The sequence below is a fragment of the Gavia stellata genome, chromosome 27, assembly GCF_030936135.1.
Source record: "Gavia stellata isolate bGavSte3 chromosome 27, bGavSte3.hap2, whole genome shotgun sequence".
NCBI lineage: Eukaryota > Metazoa > Chordata > Aves > Gaviiformes > Gaviidae > Gavia > Gavia stellata.
In genome coordinates this window covers 3,026,721-3,041,349 of record NC_082620.1, presented here as the reverse complement: position 1 = coordinate 3,041,349, position 14,629 = coordinate 3,026,721, and the positions used below count along the sequence as shown (strand labels likewise).

At 39.8% G+C, this 14,629-nt stretch overlaps 1 protein-coding gene across 2 annotated transcripts in view; it reads left to right on the top strand.

Moving 5' to 3' along the window:
• PRDM2 (PR/SET domain 2) overlaps positions 1–14,629 on the top strand; it is a 62,583-nt gene that overhangs the window by 10,511 nt on the left and 37,443 nt on the right. For both annotated transcript variants that reach the window (XM_059829939.1, XM_059829940.1), the window contains exons 4-5: positions 2,794–2,946; positions 9,144–9,270. In XM_059829939.1, the coding sequence (XP_059685922.1) occupies positions 2,794–2,946; positions 9,144–9,270 (280 nt within the window). The remainder of the gene's footprint in view (positions 1–2,793; positions 2,947–9,143; positions 9,271–14,629) is intronic.

Below are 14,629 nucleotides of genomic sequence, written 5' to 3'. Positions count from 1 at the left end.
CTTGCTAGTTTACAGATACTTAGGCTAAAGATACTGATAGTAGTCATCCTTCTGGCCCCTGGCCTGCAAAAATTGAACTGCATAAAACACTGGCTATACATACAAACTTAATCTTAAGCCCTGCCAGAGGAATTGATCTGTAACAGTTCCCCATAAATGCAAATTCACATTCAGGAAAGTAATAAAGAGTTCAAGTATAATGTTTGTTACATTGAGCTAGGATTATTACAAACTCCAGTGCATAAGGTATCTCCAGTTTTGATCCGGTACAAGAACACTTAGTGAGATTGAATCAGTCAAGTAAATTATTGACCTTGCAATTGTTTTTCTCAGTGCTGGATTTTGAATGTTCTCACTGGGTAAGTCTTAATATTTTTAAAATTTGTGTTGTCGCAAACAAGCTGTTACAAAGTCTCCTTGTTTGCAATGCAGGCGATAGATTGAAAAGTAATTGTGCATTGCTTTAATGCTGATTTTGGAATTAAAAAAAAGCAGATAAAATGAGACCGCAGCAGTTGGCCCCATATGCCAGGATCTGAAACCACTCCAGAATCGTAACTATTGGAAAATACGGTTTGTAGAAGGATGGTGGTGTGTGAGAGTAGTTAGGTATATGGACCTTCAACTAGGAGAACAACCTTTTCCACAAGAATCTCATTTGTTTCTTTAGTGAAGTTAGTCTGAAGAAAAAGTAAGGCTTCTAAAAGCTGGCATCTCCAGTCAGTTCTAATAATTTTGAACTATCATGTTAAAGTATCATTCTGAATAAGATGAGTTTTGTATGTCACTGTATGCTTGCTGTGTCTGAGGAGAGGAGTAGAGACTTGAACATATTTTCATTTTCTGTTGGAGAAAAGCCACAGGTAGAAAAATGACGACAAGTGACTGAAAACTGAGGGAAATGCTGTCTGCCAATTCAGAATGACTGGCACAACTGTGCTGAATATGATCATGGTTTACAGGAATCACTTGAAGTCACAATGTTATATAGAGGAGTTGGAGCTATTTCCTTTCTCACAGTGCACAAGGCCTTTAAACAAAGTTCTGTAAATTAGAAGCTTTAACTGAAAAGTAATAATGTATTTTGTTTTGTGCAAAACCTGCAATAAAGTAATATGAAAACACAATAAAGTAATATATAAAAAAACCTAATGAAGTATTATGTTTTGCCATATATTCCATATCTGCTAACTCTTTCCACAGCATTGTTTGGCTCTTCCATTTTAACCAAAAGGATTGCTTTTACAGTCTTGGTCTGTGAAACTGTTTACGTTTTCATATTGCAAGGACTTTCTTTCAAAAGTCAGCTGATGAAATCCATGCTGAAATAGTTTTAAGGGAGATGTTTTCTCTTTGCTTGGAAAGAAACGGAGATGATTTTGGTATATTTATGGAAACTTTACCTTTATTGATAAAATTCTATTTTATTAAATCAACAATATATCAACACAGAAGAAATCAAATATATTAAATGGTTCTTGTTTTAAGCTGTTGTAGATATTAAATGGTTCTTGTTTTAAGCTGTTGTAGAAGTGTACTTGAAATTGAAAATGTAAAACAGTTGGAAAAGACTTAAAATTAACTTATAAAGTAAGTATCAGAAACAATAAAAAGCTACAACATTGTGTAACAGAATGGGAAAGTTATGGTGAAATTGGAATTTTACTATATTCCTTATCTGAAGTTGTGCTAAGTGAACGTTGCAGGAGGTGATGAGCTAGGGAGGCTGGGTTTTTGAAAGGAGCTCTTCCAGGCAGAGGCTGATATTTATAGATTTGACCAAAAGGAAAAACGCAAATAATAAGATATAATTAAGTTGCACATATTTTCCTTTTTTGTTTTTCTAAAAATCTGTGAGTTGCCCAGTGCTTCTGAAACATTGTGTATCTGTTAATATGCCTGTGTTCTGAGACAAAGTAATGGAAAAATGATAGTTCCAGTTGCCGAACAGTGGAGTGTTCTTTGGTTTGGAAAAAAATGTAGAGCATCCACTGCTGTCTCTTCTTATAGGCATCTAACTTGGATTCTAATAAACTTGCATTCTAATAAGAGAAGTGGGAGATACATAACATGTCTTGAAAGAGAAGGAGAGTTGCCCGTCATCAGAAAATACTGAAGATGTCAGTAACCTTGCTTTATTGCAAGCTGTCTTGAAATGTAAACCAGGAGTAGGCATTAAATTTTTTTCCAAGAATGGAAACCAAAGAATTTACGCAGCATCTTGGAACATGCATAAGTTTATTGACATGGTCAATTTTTTAAGGTGATCACAAGATTTCTGAAAGGTTGAGATTTTCATTGATACCCTGAAAAAAGATAAAATATAAATTATGCTTTCCCTTATTATTCCAATAAAGCAAATGCTTGTAACTTCTATATAGTTACTTTTCCCAATTCATCAGATAGTAAAAACAAAGCTCTATTGCCTTTGTATCGTAAAATCAGTCATTTTACTAAACACAAAATCTAGACAATCATTCCAGGCTTGCCAAACTGAAAAGCAAGCATAAAATATTTTAAGTGTTTTGGCTTTTGAGCCCAAAACCTTCAGAGAAGGGCTTGCAGGCCAAAAGTTATTTTTTCCAATTGTACCAGTTCCACTAAAAAGATTGCAGAAGACCAGCAACACTCCCCCCCAGTGCAACCCCTACCTCTGCTCATCTCCTCTGTGTTATCTCTGTCCTTAGACAATGATTACTACTTTCTATAGCATTAAAATGTGTGGTGTTTTAGTGCATGTACACTTCAGTGTTAACAGTTGTCCGTTTGCTTAATGCCATTTTTGTCTCGCAGGTGTATTACCCAAACTTGGGATGGATGTGTGTTGATGCAACTGATCCAAAGAAAGGGAACTGGCTACGGTATATAAACTGGGCACGTTCAGGAAAGGAGCAAAATCTGTTTCCTCTGGAGATCAACAGGACCATATACTACAAAAGTTTAAAGGTATCAGTGTCTGAAGAATCAGTTACTGCTCTGTTACCTTTTATTAATACCTTTTATTCCCCTTTATTCAAATCCTAATTTTTTTTACTATTTGTATTAAACAGAGTTTGAAACATTTTATGAAATATAATTAAAATATTGCAAATGCTACATTTCATTGGTCTAAATTCTTCTGTGCCAATACAGTTGACATTAAGATCTACTGTTTAAATATAGGATATGTATGAACATGAAGTCTATCTTGTTGGTTAATGATTTGCTGCAGCACCAAATTTGATAGAAACAAGAATGAAAAACTATAGCAGATTACATAAAATAAATGTTTTTCTATTTCTGTAGATACTGAGACACTTTCTACTGAGGATTTTTTGTGGAAATCAGTTATTTTTATGGTCTTTGCATTGTATGACAAAGATTGGTTGTCAAGACACTCTTATAGGTAGCTTCATGAAACAGATTTTCCTGGTTTTATACCATTCCAGTTTTATTCAGGGAGTGGGAGGCAGGAAAAAGGGTGTTAATTCCTGGGGCATTGTATCTCCGAAACCAAGATAAAAAATGGTTTAACTATAAGTAATGGTAGTGTATGTTAGTGTTAGAATATTGTGGCTGTAAAGTATTATTTAAATCTCTGATCAATAACCTACTAGCAGTGAGTATATGTAGCTTGACTTTGTTATTTAAAATGTTTTTGTGGTTTTGGGGTATATGCAGCCTTGCTGTTAAGCTATTGCTGTTTCTTACATTTCCTTGTAAGCCCAACACCATCTGTAAGTAACAGATCTTCACTTAAAGAATGAGTTGGTACCAGGCAGTTTTGAAGTTTATAGGGCAGTATAGGAATATGTAAAACTGTTATATTAGGTCACTCAAACTAGATTGAAAAAAACCCAACTTCTAAACATTTTCTGAACTTTCTAATAGCTTTGAGATAGCATTCGAGTAGAGGTTGGCTATTGCCAGCCAGACTATTTATTCACTGAGGGCAGGCTCCCGATGTGAATCTGTAGCCAGTTTAGTTTTCTCTAGACACTTTATCTTGGGTTGCCTCTGCCTTTGCCCATAGTCATGCTAGTTCATTAACGTAAGTGTGCTTTTGGAGTTACTCTGACATTTTAAATTTCTCTCTCATTTAATCTTTTCTGCAAAGGTTTTAATCCTGATAAAGACAGACATTCACATATTTCAAATTTGTTTTCTGATGGATAATATTGCACTTTGGAAAATGATTGTACCGTTAAAAGAGACTGAGCACTGCTGACAGAATAACAAATACCTTGCCTCAACATCTGAAATATCCTTTTGGTCCTTTGACTGTCTTCTCTTGCGACCTGATGAACTTTATCCTACGAGGCCTTGCCAACAATATCATGTTGCCAAGCAGCTCTTTCTGAAGACTGTTAGAGTAGCTTATAAGGATCAGTTTTATTGGGTTTAAAATCTGTCTGGGATTTGTTGCAGCGTGGGATTTTGAGTTTGGGATGCGAGGTTCTTCAAAGAGCCATCTTCAGCAAGGTTTATTTGCCCCTGTGGCAACCACTGAGATAGGTGTGTGCTGTGGGATTGTTTGTTAGCGTCTGTTCAGTGTTGGCAATACCAGTCCCAGTCAAGCTTCTGGAAATTCATGTTGGTGTCTGCACTGTACGTTGGTTGGAGGGAGTGTTCCATCAGAAATGGCGTTACCCCCAGGCTGCCTCTGCGCAAAGGCTTGCCACTGTACCTCTTAGAGGCCAGTGTAGAAACAGCAGCTCTGAGTAGTTTTGGACTTGGGTGTTGCTCAAAGCGGGGCGCCGGGACCTGAGCTGGTATAGAACCACCGAGTTGTTTCTGCCCTGTAGACTTAGTTCCAGGAATGCAGTGCGGACAGGCTCGAACCAGTTCTGCACGAGCCAGGTTGGCATGGCTTGTATTATAATCCCAGCTTCATGCTGGTCAGAAGTAAGCAAACTGTTTCCAGGACCAAGTTAGTCCACGAAGCATTGCAGCCATCGTTCCGTGATGCGCTCCTGCTGTTACTTGATTGTCGCTGCATCTATGGCACAGGTAACTTGGCAGGTAATTTCAGAGGTGGCTGTAGAAATGTCTGGGTTGCTTCACTATGCAAAAGTAGGTTATAATGCAAAGTTTAACTTTGCTCTGTATTGAGGGGAAAAAGCTTACAAATCTGTAATAGTGAATGTTTGTTAAAACCACATACCAATATTCCAATTATTTTTTGAACCATCTACTTCAATGTATTTTATTCTCTTATCCCACATTTTCTAAAAAGTGATACATAAGGAAACTTCTGATCTTGCTAATCTGTGGTGATTTTTGAAGTGAAAGCTTGACATGAAATTGGACAGTTTTTCACTACCATTAAACATTCAGTCAGCGTACTGATAAATCAGGTCAAGATTTAAAGTCACATTTTGTGTTTCTTAATTGCCCAAGTGGACTATTCTTGTAGTTTAATAGGAATATTTTAAATAAAATATTCTGTTCAATTTCTTGTCCATTCCAAGAATATGAAAACCAAAGGAAGGCATTAAGAAAGCTTGTTTTGTCTAGTGTTTTGTAAACTTATTTTTCATGATTTAAAGTGACAAATTTACAGTAACCAGGCTTTTTAAGTAAAGTTAGTGTGAAGAAATTGAAAGTTGAGCTGCAGGTAACTGACAGCATAGAAGTATAAAGTAGAAGAGGAGATCTCGAATGTGTGGTCTCAAGGGCAAGTTACTACATTAAAACATTTAAATACTGTCTGTTGTATCAGTTTTTGCCATCCTTTACCTTAGAAACTGCAGGGAAAATTCATACCTTGGGAAAAAAAATTGTGCTGTTTTCTGCTTTCTTTACAAAATACGGTTGCTTATATGTCTGGTTTTTATTTAAAGGTTTGTTTTTGTCTCACCTTCTGTATCAGAGATGATCTTCTTGTAGAGTCCGTATCAGTCTTGGATTCACATCATACCTTACTGATAACTGAGACAAAAGGAAGGATGTAATAAATAACACCTTAAATGTCCTTCTCTTCCTGCATATAATGTGTTATGGTGTATACACTGCCATTTCAAAACTGTAGTAAATTTACCAGCCCAGGTATGTACACATGGTTCCTTCCTGATCTTTATCATAATTCATAAATTTAGGGGAATTCCATTTGGTGATGAATAAACAGCACAGATTTATTTACCCCCAAAGGAGAATCAGTGTGGCTTGTATGTCATTTTGTTCTGCTTTACCTCAAACCATTTAAAATACCGTTATGGCTATTTATTTTTTTCCCAAGGTTTTCTTAAGCTTTTTGTAGGTTTCTGATTTGTAAGTTAAACAGACTGATTTCTAAGCTTCATTGCTAAGATAAGCAAAGTCCAAATTTGCTTGGTGTAAAAGAACCTCAAAACGGCACAGAGCTTTAGCTTCCTTGTTCTCTGCTGTAAATGAATAGTAATAGGATAGAACCTTTAAGTGAGCACAAGCAAGTATTTTTCTCTTCCATTTTCTCTTCATCTCTACTGAAGAACTGAGGATATTTGTAGGCTGCTTTGCATGTGCTTTCCCCAGGATGCGTGTATGAGAGTTGTGGTATTTCGATGAAACAGCTTAAACTCATTATGGGGTTTCAGAAGTTCTTCCTGCCTCTGCTAACAAAACGAGCTAGTTGAATAGTGTTGTTCTGCACATCATACAGGACTTCGTAACTCTTGAAGAAGTAAAATTGCAGTGAAAACTCAGTTTCAAAAAGTCTTCTAAATAAGCTTGGCTGTGAAACTGTCCTTGAGTAAGGTGAAATCAATTTGTTTATGGAAGAATGTTTTGTCAAACAGGTTTATAATAACTCAATAACCTCCCTGTTACATAGGAATGCAGTGTAACATAGGGTTATGCAGCGTGAAAAATGCACGCAAGTAGTGATGCTAGAAACTGTCCACTGTGGTTGTATTTGGGGAGATAAGGTCACATCCAGGTGCAAAAGCACAGCACCACAGTAAAATGCAGTGTCTGTGGTAAAAAACATATACTCTAAGGCAGCCAGACAGGCAAATACCTATCAGTCTGTACAAGACACATTGCAGTGCTTGTACATGTACGATGAACTGAATTTTAGACAATCTGTGCTAGAACTTCTTAGGGCATAACTTGTTAGGATGTTACTCTTAAAAATAACAAATTTTGAAATAACTTTGAATCTTTTGAACAGAAAATATTCAGATTAAGGAATGCTAAATGTTGCAGTTAAAACATAAAGCACCAAAGAGCATGTGGGAGTTTTTAACCTCATGAGCTTTTCCAAAATTCATACCTCTCTTAACCAAGCTATCCCAACGTGACACCACTACACAAACAGCCTGTAGGAAACAGTTTGGGGGAGGTTGGATTTTGGTGGTGTTATTAGAGAGTGTCATCAGTAAGAGACGGCCGTGTGTTCTCTAGTGTCAGAGTAGCGGTGGAAATGGCACTTGGTCAGTGTAGTCCTTTTCTCCTTGGTATCGTTGGTGAGGGAGCTCTTTTAATTCTCTGGTTTTGAAGCTGCTGCCGTATCTCATTTTTAGAAGTACAAGGTTAGAGGGCTTAATTTAGATTCTAGAGTAGCTACACCAAAACTAAATTCATCAAGTTAAATGTTAGTTCCAGCCACGCAGTTAACATATTACATGCTCGTTATCATCCTGTGTTTGCATTGCCAGCGCTTTTCTCTGAGTTTGTATACTGTTTAGATGATAAGTTGTTTGCATCAGACAACTCTTCTTCGTTCCTTGCTGCTGAACAGCTGCAAAGTGGGACCATGCAAATAGGTTTACCACTATTTATCCTCTCAGGCCTCCAGAACTGTTAAGAAAGCCAAAGCGTAGGCTTTGCTTATGTTATAACTCAAACACTTAACGTAGTTGTTGGGATCTTGCATCTCTTGTTGTTCCAGTGTCTGGGGGTTTAAAGATAACTATTGTCTTTATCAAGTGCTGTGAGACCCACTTAAAAAAGGTGCTTTAGAAGAAACAAATATTACTATTGTTCTGGATACAAAAATTCCCTTTGGCTTCAGACTTGAAATAATAGTCTAAGGATACCCTTTGCTCTAACATAGTGACTCTAAAAATAGGGTCTTATCTCCACAAGCCCAATGTTCATGAAGCCCTGGCAAGAGAGGGGGGATTGTAGTTGAGGTAAAGGAAGGCATTTAAGTTGATTTTTCTTGGTTTTGGATAGAATGCTTCGGGAAGTGGAGGGATAATGGTGAAGATTTAAAAAATAGGTGCGAATACATCTTTAGTCTGCAAACTTGGGGACTTATAGTTTGAGTCTGGTAATATTTTACGGAGCATACGAAATAACCAGAGGAACTAGTATTGATCCGTTTGATGGTGCTGGGAATGCGGGTAGTAATTGCCGTGATGCCTGCTTGGCTAATTTGGTCTTTCCTGTGCATTTTTTGATTGGAGAAAAGAAATCAGAAATAATGAATTTGGAATGGCAACCAAATGTTTCATTATTGTGATTAAGTGGATCTGTCAAACATGTAGTAATTATCTGTTTTCCCCTGTATTCCCTTTAACTCACCGCGACAGTCTTTTCCCCTATCTTTAGATTTTGGTCCAAATTCCAACTTTAGTGGATGACTGAGCAGTTTTACTCATTATTTAATGCTTTGTGTAAGGTAGGTGTGTTTAGCTGGAGTAACGCCGACAGCTCCCTGGAAAGAATTGAACTGTAAATAGCAGTGGTAATAAACACGGGGGATTTCCTTGCTGCGAGCCCGGCCTGCGTGGATTTAAACCAACGTCAGCATTTGAGACGAATCTCAGTGTGGGCTGTTCCAGCTTGGCGTTTCACGTCTATTTAATAATTGCGTGTTATTGTGTAATTGACTAGTAATACTGGCGGGAAAGGCCGGTTTCTCGGTGCCGAGGCCTCCTCGCCACCGCCGGGGAGGGGAGGGGGGTGGCTCCGGTGCCGCCCGTCCGCGGGAACCGGCCCGTTTCTGCGCGGGTTTACTTCGCTCCCGAGCCGGGGCGGGGCGGGGAGCTCGGCGCTGCACAGGCTGCGCGCCCTCCGGCCAGCAGGGGGCGCGGGCTGCGGCGCCCTGCGCGCGCGGGGCGCCGCGGGCGGCGCGGGGCACCGCCGTCGGCGCCGCCGCGGCCGCTCCCCGCCCCGCGGCCCGCCGCCAACAAGCCGCCGCCTGATTGGCGCCGCGCCTCTCTCTTCTCTCCCGGCAGCCAATCGCGCCCGGCGAGGAGCTGTTGGTGTGGTACAATGGGGAGGACGACCCGGAGATAGCCGCCGCTATTGAGGAAGAGCGAGCCAGCGCCCGGAGCCGGCGGCACTCCCCGAAAGCCAAGAAAGGTAGGGCCCTCCCCGCCCGCCGCGCCGCGGCCCCCGGCCCTCCCTGCCGCGCCGCGCCCGCGCCCCGCGGCGGCCGGGCATGGCGGCGGGGGAGAGGGGGGCGACCCGCAAACTTTTGCCGGCTGGGCGGCGGCGGCGGCCGCCGTGACCTTCCCCCGCCGCCGCCTCCCGAGCCGCAGGGAGGGAGGGAGGGAGGGCGGGCCGGGGGGGGGCCGCGAGGCGGAACGTGGAAGTCGCGGTGCCTCCCGGCCCGGCCGGAAAAGTTGGCCGGGGCGGCGTGCGAGGCGCGGGGCTGTTCTCGGCAGCCGGGCGCTGCGCGGGGAGGGGAAGATGTCTGCGTGCGGCGCGGGGCAGCGCCGCGGCGCTCGGGGGGCTCGCGGGGGGCCCGGGGGTGGCCTTTGCGCAACAGCGCGCAAGGTTGTGTCACCCTCCCCGAACTGCAAACTTTTTGTGTGGGTGGGGCTGCGCCTCGGTCACTGCGGGCAGCGCTGGCGAGCGGCGTGTCCCGGGGGGGGGGGGGGCTCTCCGCGCGAGGGCTGTGCCTTTGCTTTAGCCCGGCGCCGGTGCGGATGAAAAAGTACGGCTTTGTTACTTGCTGGGGAGTTTAATGTTATTTTTAGGGTGCTGGTGATTTGTTGGCTATGAAATTTTGCAGGCAGCGTGAATGACTACTTCTGGCTGACTTTGGCGGAGGAGGAAGGATGGGAGAGGAATTTTGGGGGGGGGGGGTATACACATTAGTCGTTCTGTAAATATGTATGTCAAACCAGACAGCCATTATTTTTTCCATGATTAATTCAGTAGCAATATTTTTCAGAGTGCGTGTGCCTCCACGCGTGGCCTTATATAACTGACATTTTGACTACCGTTTTAGGCCAAAATCGCAATAGAAGCTATCGCTTGCGGGGAGTCAATATAAAAGGGATGTAGTTACAGTTGTTGCACAAGGGTATTGGTTCCTCTTGTACTGAATATGTGTATTTTGGAATTCTCTGAAGGTGTCAAACGAGCCAAAGAAGGAAAGGAGATAATATTTTAAATGGCATCATTTGTGAATTTTTAACTTAATTTAGGGCCTGATCGTACTTGTAATGCAGTTGACTGTGGAACGCACATTGGGAACAAGCTCAAACATTTAGGAGAACAGTTATTATATGAGGTTTTTTATTTCAGAGATTGAGGAGGGGTCTGGGAGAAAGCAGTGGTGCAACACAAGTGATTATTCTTTCGAACAGTAATTTGTAGGTTAAGCTAAGACAAGCTGAAATTCAAGCACTGATTTTTATTTTGCTGCCTGTAATGAAAAGCATATTTAGCACATATATAAGTAACGCTTGGTAAATTAGAGGCTGTATTATGCTTTTTCCTAAATGTGCATTATCTTAGCAAATAGAACTTGTGTGCCTGTGATTTACCTGAAAGGCTAGAAAAACAACTTGAAAGAATTTGATTATATTACAAATCAGAAAAGCCAGACAGAATAATCTGTAAGGTAATTTTTCATGGCATAGAAGTTTTATTTGCATTTGTAAAGTTATAGTTTACTGATATTTTTACCTAATTTGGTGGTTACTGGGTTTTGGGTTTGTGCTATTTTGTAACTTTAACGTTCTAACTGTTATGGGTTTTACAGATTTCAGACTGTCATAATTGGGACCAATAGGTCTTTTTCCCCGTTTTATAAACTGAAGCTCCTTACCAAGGTGCACAAATACTAAAAAAACCCCAAAACCCCAACCCCAAAAAGCAACAAGACCCCAGCAAAAACCAAAAAACCAACCCCAAACACAATATAGATGAAGAATTTGAGAATAGCCAAGAATAATTTATCTATGGAATTATACTCTTCCATCATGAAGCCAAAAGACCAAATTCTTAGTATTTAGTTGCTTTGAATCGTTATGATTAAAGTTTCAGCATCCATGCTGTAAAAGATAAGTCAATTCATAGTATGTGCTTTATTCTTTTCTACTACATGCATATTTTGAAATTGTATAGTTCTATTTTTAGTAGGTTCCATTGGGATTATTTTTACTCCTCTACATTTACTCTCAAGTTATTTCAGTATATGTAGTAACATCTGCTAATATTTGCAATTCACAGCAATTTTGTTATAAGAAACATAATATTTTTCTGCTGATTTGATAGCAGTAGCTGCAGTTAAGATTTCAAAATGGTTTCTACTGATAACTCTTCCTTTGCAGATTCAGCTATATCTCTTGAGGATGGAAGTTTCTTAGGCCCGGGGTTGAAGTTTATGGGAAAATAAAGGAGATTGTCATAAGCAGGGTTAAAAAGGAATTTTTTAAAAACAATTCTAACTATATGATACAAGGGGGGAGGGAGGAGAAAGGTGTTGTGACTTAACTTTATGCATGTGAAAAATTGGGAGTCAGTACAAGGTAATCTTTTAGCTTAAATACGAACTTAGGAAACTTTCTAGAGAGGAGCTCCTCCGGAGGATTGTTAAATTTGAATTTGTTAGCTATCTAAACAGATCAATTAGTTCTTTTTTTATAAACTTTTTTTGGCCTGTGTTGCAGGTTGTCGTCTTACACATTGAGGAGAAAATAGAACTAAATAAGAACTGCCAACTTAATAAACAATTGTGAATGAGTGTGTCCTTTAGAAACACATTTTCCAGAAAGGAAACTGACAGTCTAATACTTCAGAAACAACTAGACAAGACCTTATTTGCGAAGTGTATTATAATTTAGTTATTCAAAACATGCAGTTATTAAATAGCTCATAATTATTCTGTATTCAGTAAAACAAATACCCTCTTGAATTTTTAATGCATCTTAGGCCTTGCCCTTGGACAGTTAAGATAGCTAACATTTGACAAAGAGTCTTGTTTCTGCAACTTATTTAATGAAGTCTGATTATATCAGAAGAGGTGACCATTTCGCTGGTATTAAAAATGTGATGTGTTTTGCCGGATCAGTCAAGACTTTCATGATTGTAAAACTTTTCATATTGCAGTAGGAATACTCTTTTATTTCTGAACAATTCCTTACACGCTGTCGATTCAGACTGCCTTACCATAAGAGGTAGGCCTTACTAAATTTGTAAGGTTGAGATGGCATTTAAGAATCAGCAGCTGACCAAGGCTAGGGTGGACACAAAGTACAGATTGAACTGTTTTCCTTGACCTTGATCTGACCTCTGTTTGCAAGTGATTACTGACACAAGGTTCATAATCTCCTTTAGAGCATATTTAGGAAGGCACCTGGCATTCTCTATGTCCCAGTCTTCTCTAACATGTTGGCAGAAGGTGGGATCTTGGTTATGCCTCAGTTGTGTTTCTCAAAACTCGCCTGCTCTTTACTTGCACAACTTCTTCAGCAGTTCAATGCCTGGCATCTTTTTGTTCTTGTAGCCTGCATTCAAAATACTTTACATCTCTCAGGTATTAATGTTCAGTAGTTGCTGCCTGGCTTGGTCATAGGTTTTCATAGCTGGAGTAAATCCTTTCCATCTTTCTTTTATCATGCACAGCAGCTTAGGAGTCCTTGAGGAAAAGAGGCAGGTCTTACTAGTTTATTTTTATGCATTGAAACATTGCGTGTTGTTGCTAAGGTGATGAGTGCATTTGAGATTTAGAAAGAAATTCAGTAGGATAAAAGGGTATTGGGGGGGATACAACCACCCCAAAGAAGAAATCAACTTGGTCAACATGGGTAGCATCAAAAATTTTTCAGAGCCAACCCCTGTTATGTTTGACATGATTGCTGCATGGTTAAGAGCCAGCAGCTGGTGCATGGTCAGTGACTAGCAGAAAAATGATGTAATAGATTCTATGTTGCTTTTGCATTTTCTGGAATTTCATTTATTTGTTAAGCGTTTATCATCTGCTTCTCTCAAGTTGTAGTTAATATGCTTCTGCCCTGCCTGCCAAGCTTGTAGGAAAATTTGTTCAAATCAAATGCATGAGCACAAGATTTGTCATTAATTCCCTTTCTAAGGGAAAACAGAGAACAGCTTGGCTTTCACTTTGCAGTTGAATTCATGTGTCCATTAGAGGAGTAGTGCGGACATTCTTTTTTCCCTCATCAGGATGTTTCTTCCTTTATATATGATAGTAGTAACGTAGTAGTAGTAAGCAGTAATATTGAAGATGAGTGGTTCCTTCAAGAACAACACTTTTGGAGTCTCTGGCTTCAGACTCAGTCTTCCTTTCAAAAGTAACTTTTCACTAACTAAATAAAAGTATTTAAAAAAAAAAATAGGATGCTCATACATAAAAAATATCCAGTGGTTTTATCAGGCTATAATCTGCTTTAAGGTGCTAAGTAGGCTCCAAAGTGTAATCAAACAATGCTAGTATAATCTAGGCGGTTTCTGTTATGGATTATGTGGCAGATCAAAAGTCTGTTCTCCGAGAAAGAAAGAGACTGATGTTACACAGGATAAAAGTTTGCTCTGCTACTTGCTTGTGAATAATACCTTTTAAAAAAACCAAACCTTTTTTGGGGGGAGGGAGAAGAGGGCACTGTTTTACTCCTCCTGTGCTTATTTATCTCTATGGTAGCTAAACAGTGTGGAACCAGTGTATTTGTCTTAGCTGTGTTTCACTTAATGCTTTATCTAGGCAGCAAACCCCAGTGCATAATTCGTACTATTGTCTGGAATGAATACTGCATGTGCCTCTTTCATATCTTCTCTCTGTACAAAGTCAGGCTGTCAAGATCGGGGCGGGGGGGAAGTCTGTAATTTCATTTTACGGAAAGCACATGCTGCATAAGGCAACTTGAGTGGGAGTCTGTCATGAAACCAAATGACCTCTTAAAAAATCCAGTTGTGTCACCTCTTAAAATAGAATCCTCTATTGTAGAGCAGGCAAAGTACCTGAATCAGTTTCACCTATGTCTTGGACAGCCCCTGGTGATTATTTATTGTAGCACAGTTTTAAAGTCTCAAACCATTGCTAATAAATCTTTTAAAACTTTACTACCTTAAATGGCTCTACTGCTATCATAGTGTTGCTATTTCTCATAGTTCTTATCAGATTTCAGGGAGAGCATGAACTATAGGGTAACTCTTAGTAAATAGTACTGTCCTAGAGATAGTGTGAGATTAAGGTGGGTGAATTATGAATCAATTATCTGTAATAAATAATTATTATGCCTTGTTTTACATCAGTCTGAATGCAAAGTGCAACTTTAGGCTTCTGCTTCACAGATTCTAAATAAATGCTGTCATAATAAAATTTACACTGGGTTTCTTTTGTCTATAAGCCTAACTATTGCTGAAACAGTGTCAAATTGCTGCCGGAGAAAAGGGAATGTAAAGATGAAAAAAGCAGGCTAAATTCTGTGATGGTAGAAATCCTTGCAGGTTTTTTGTTAATACTTTCATA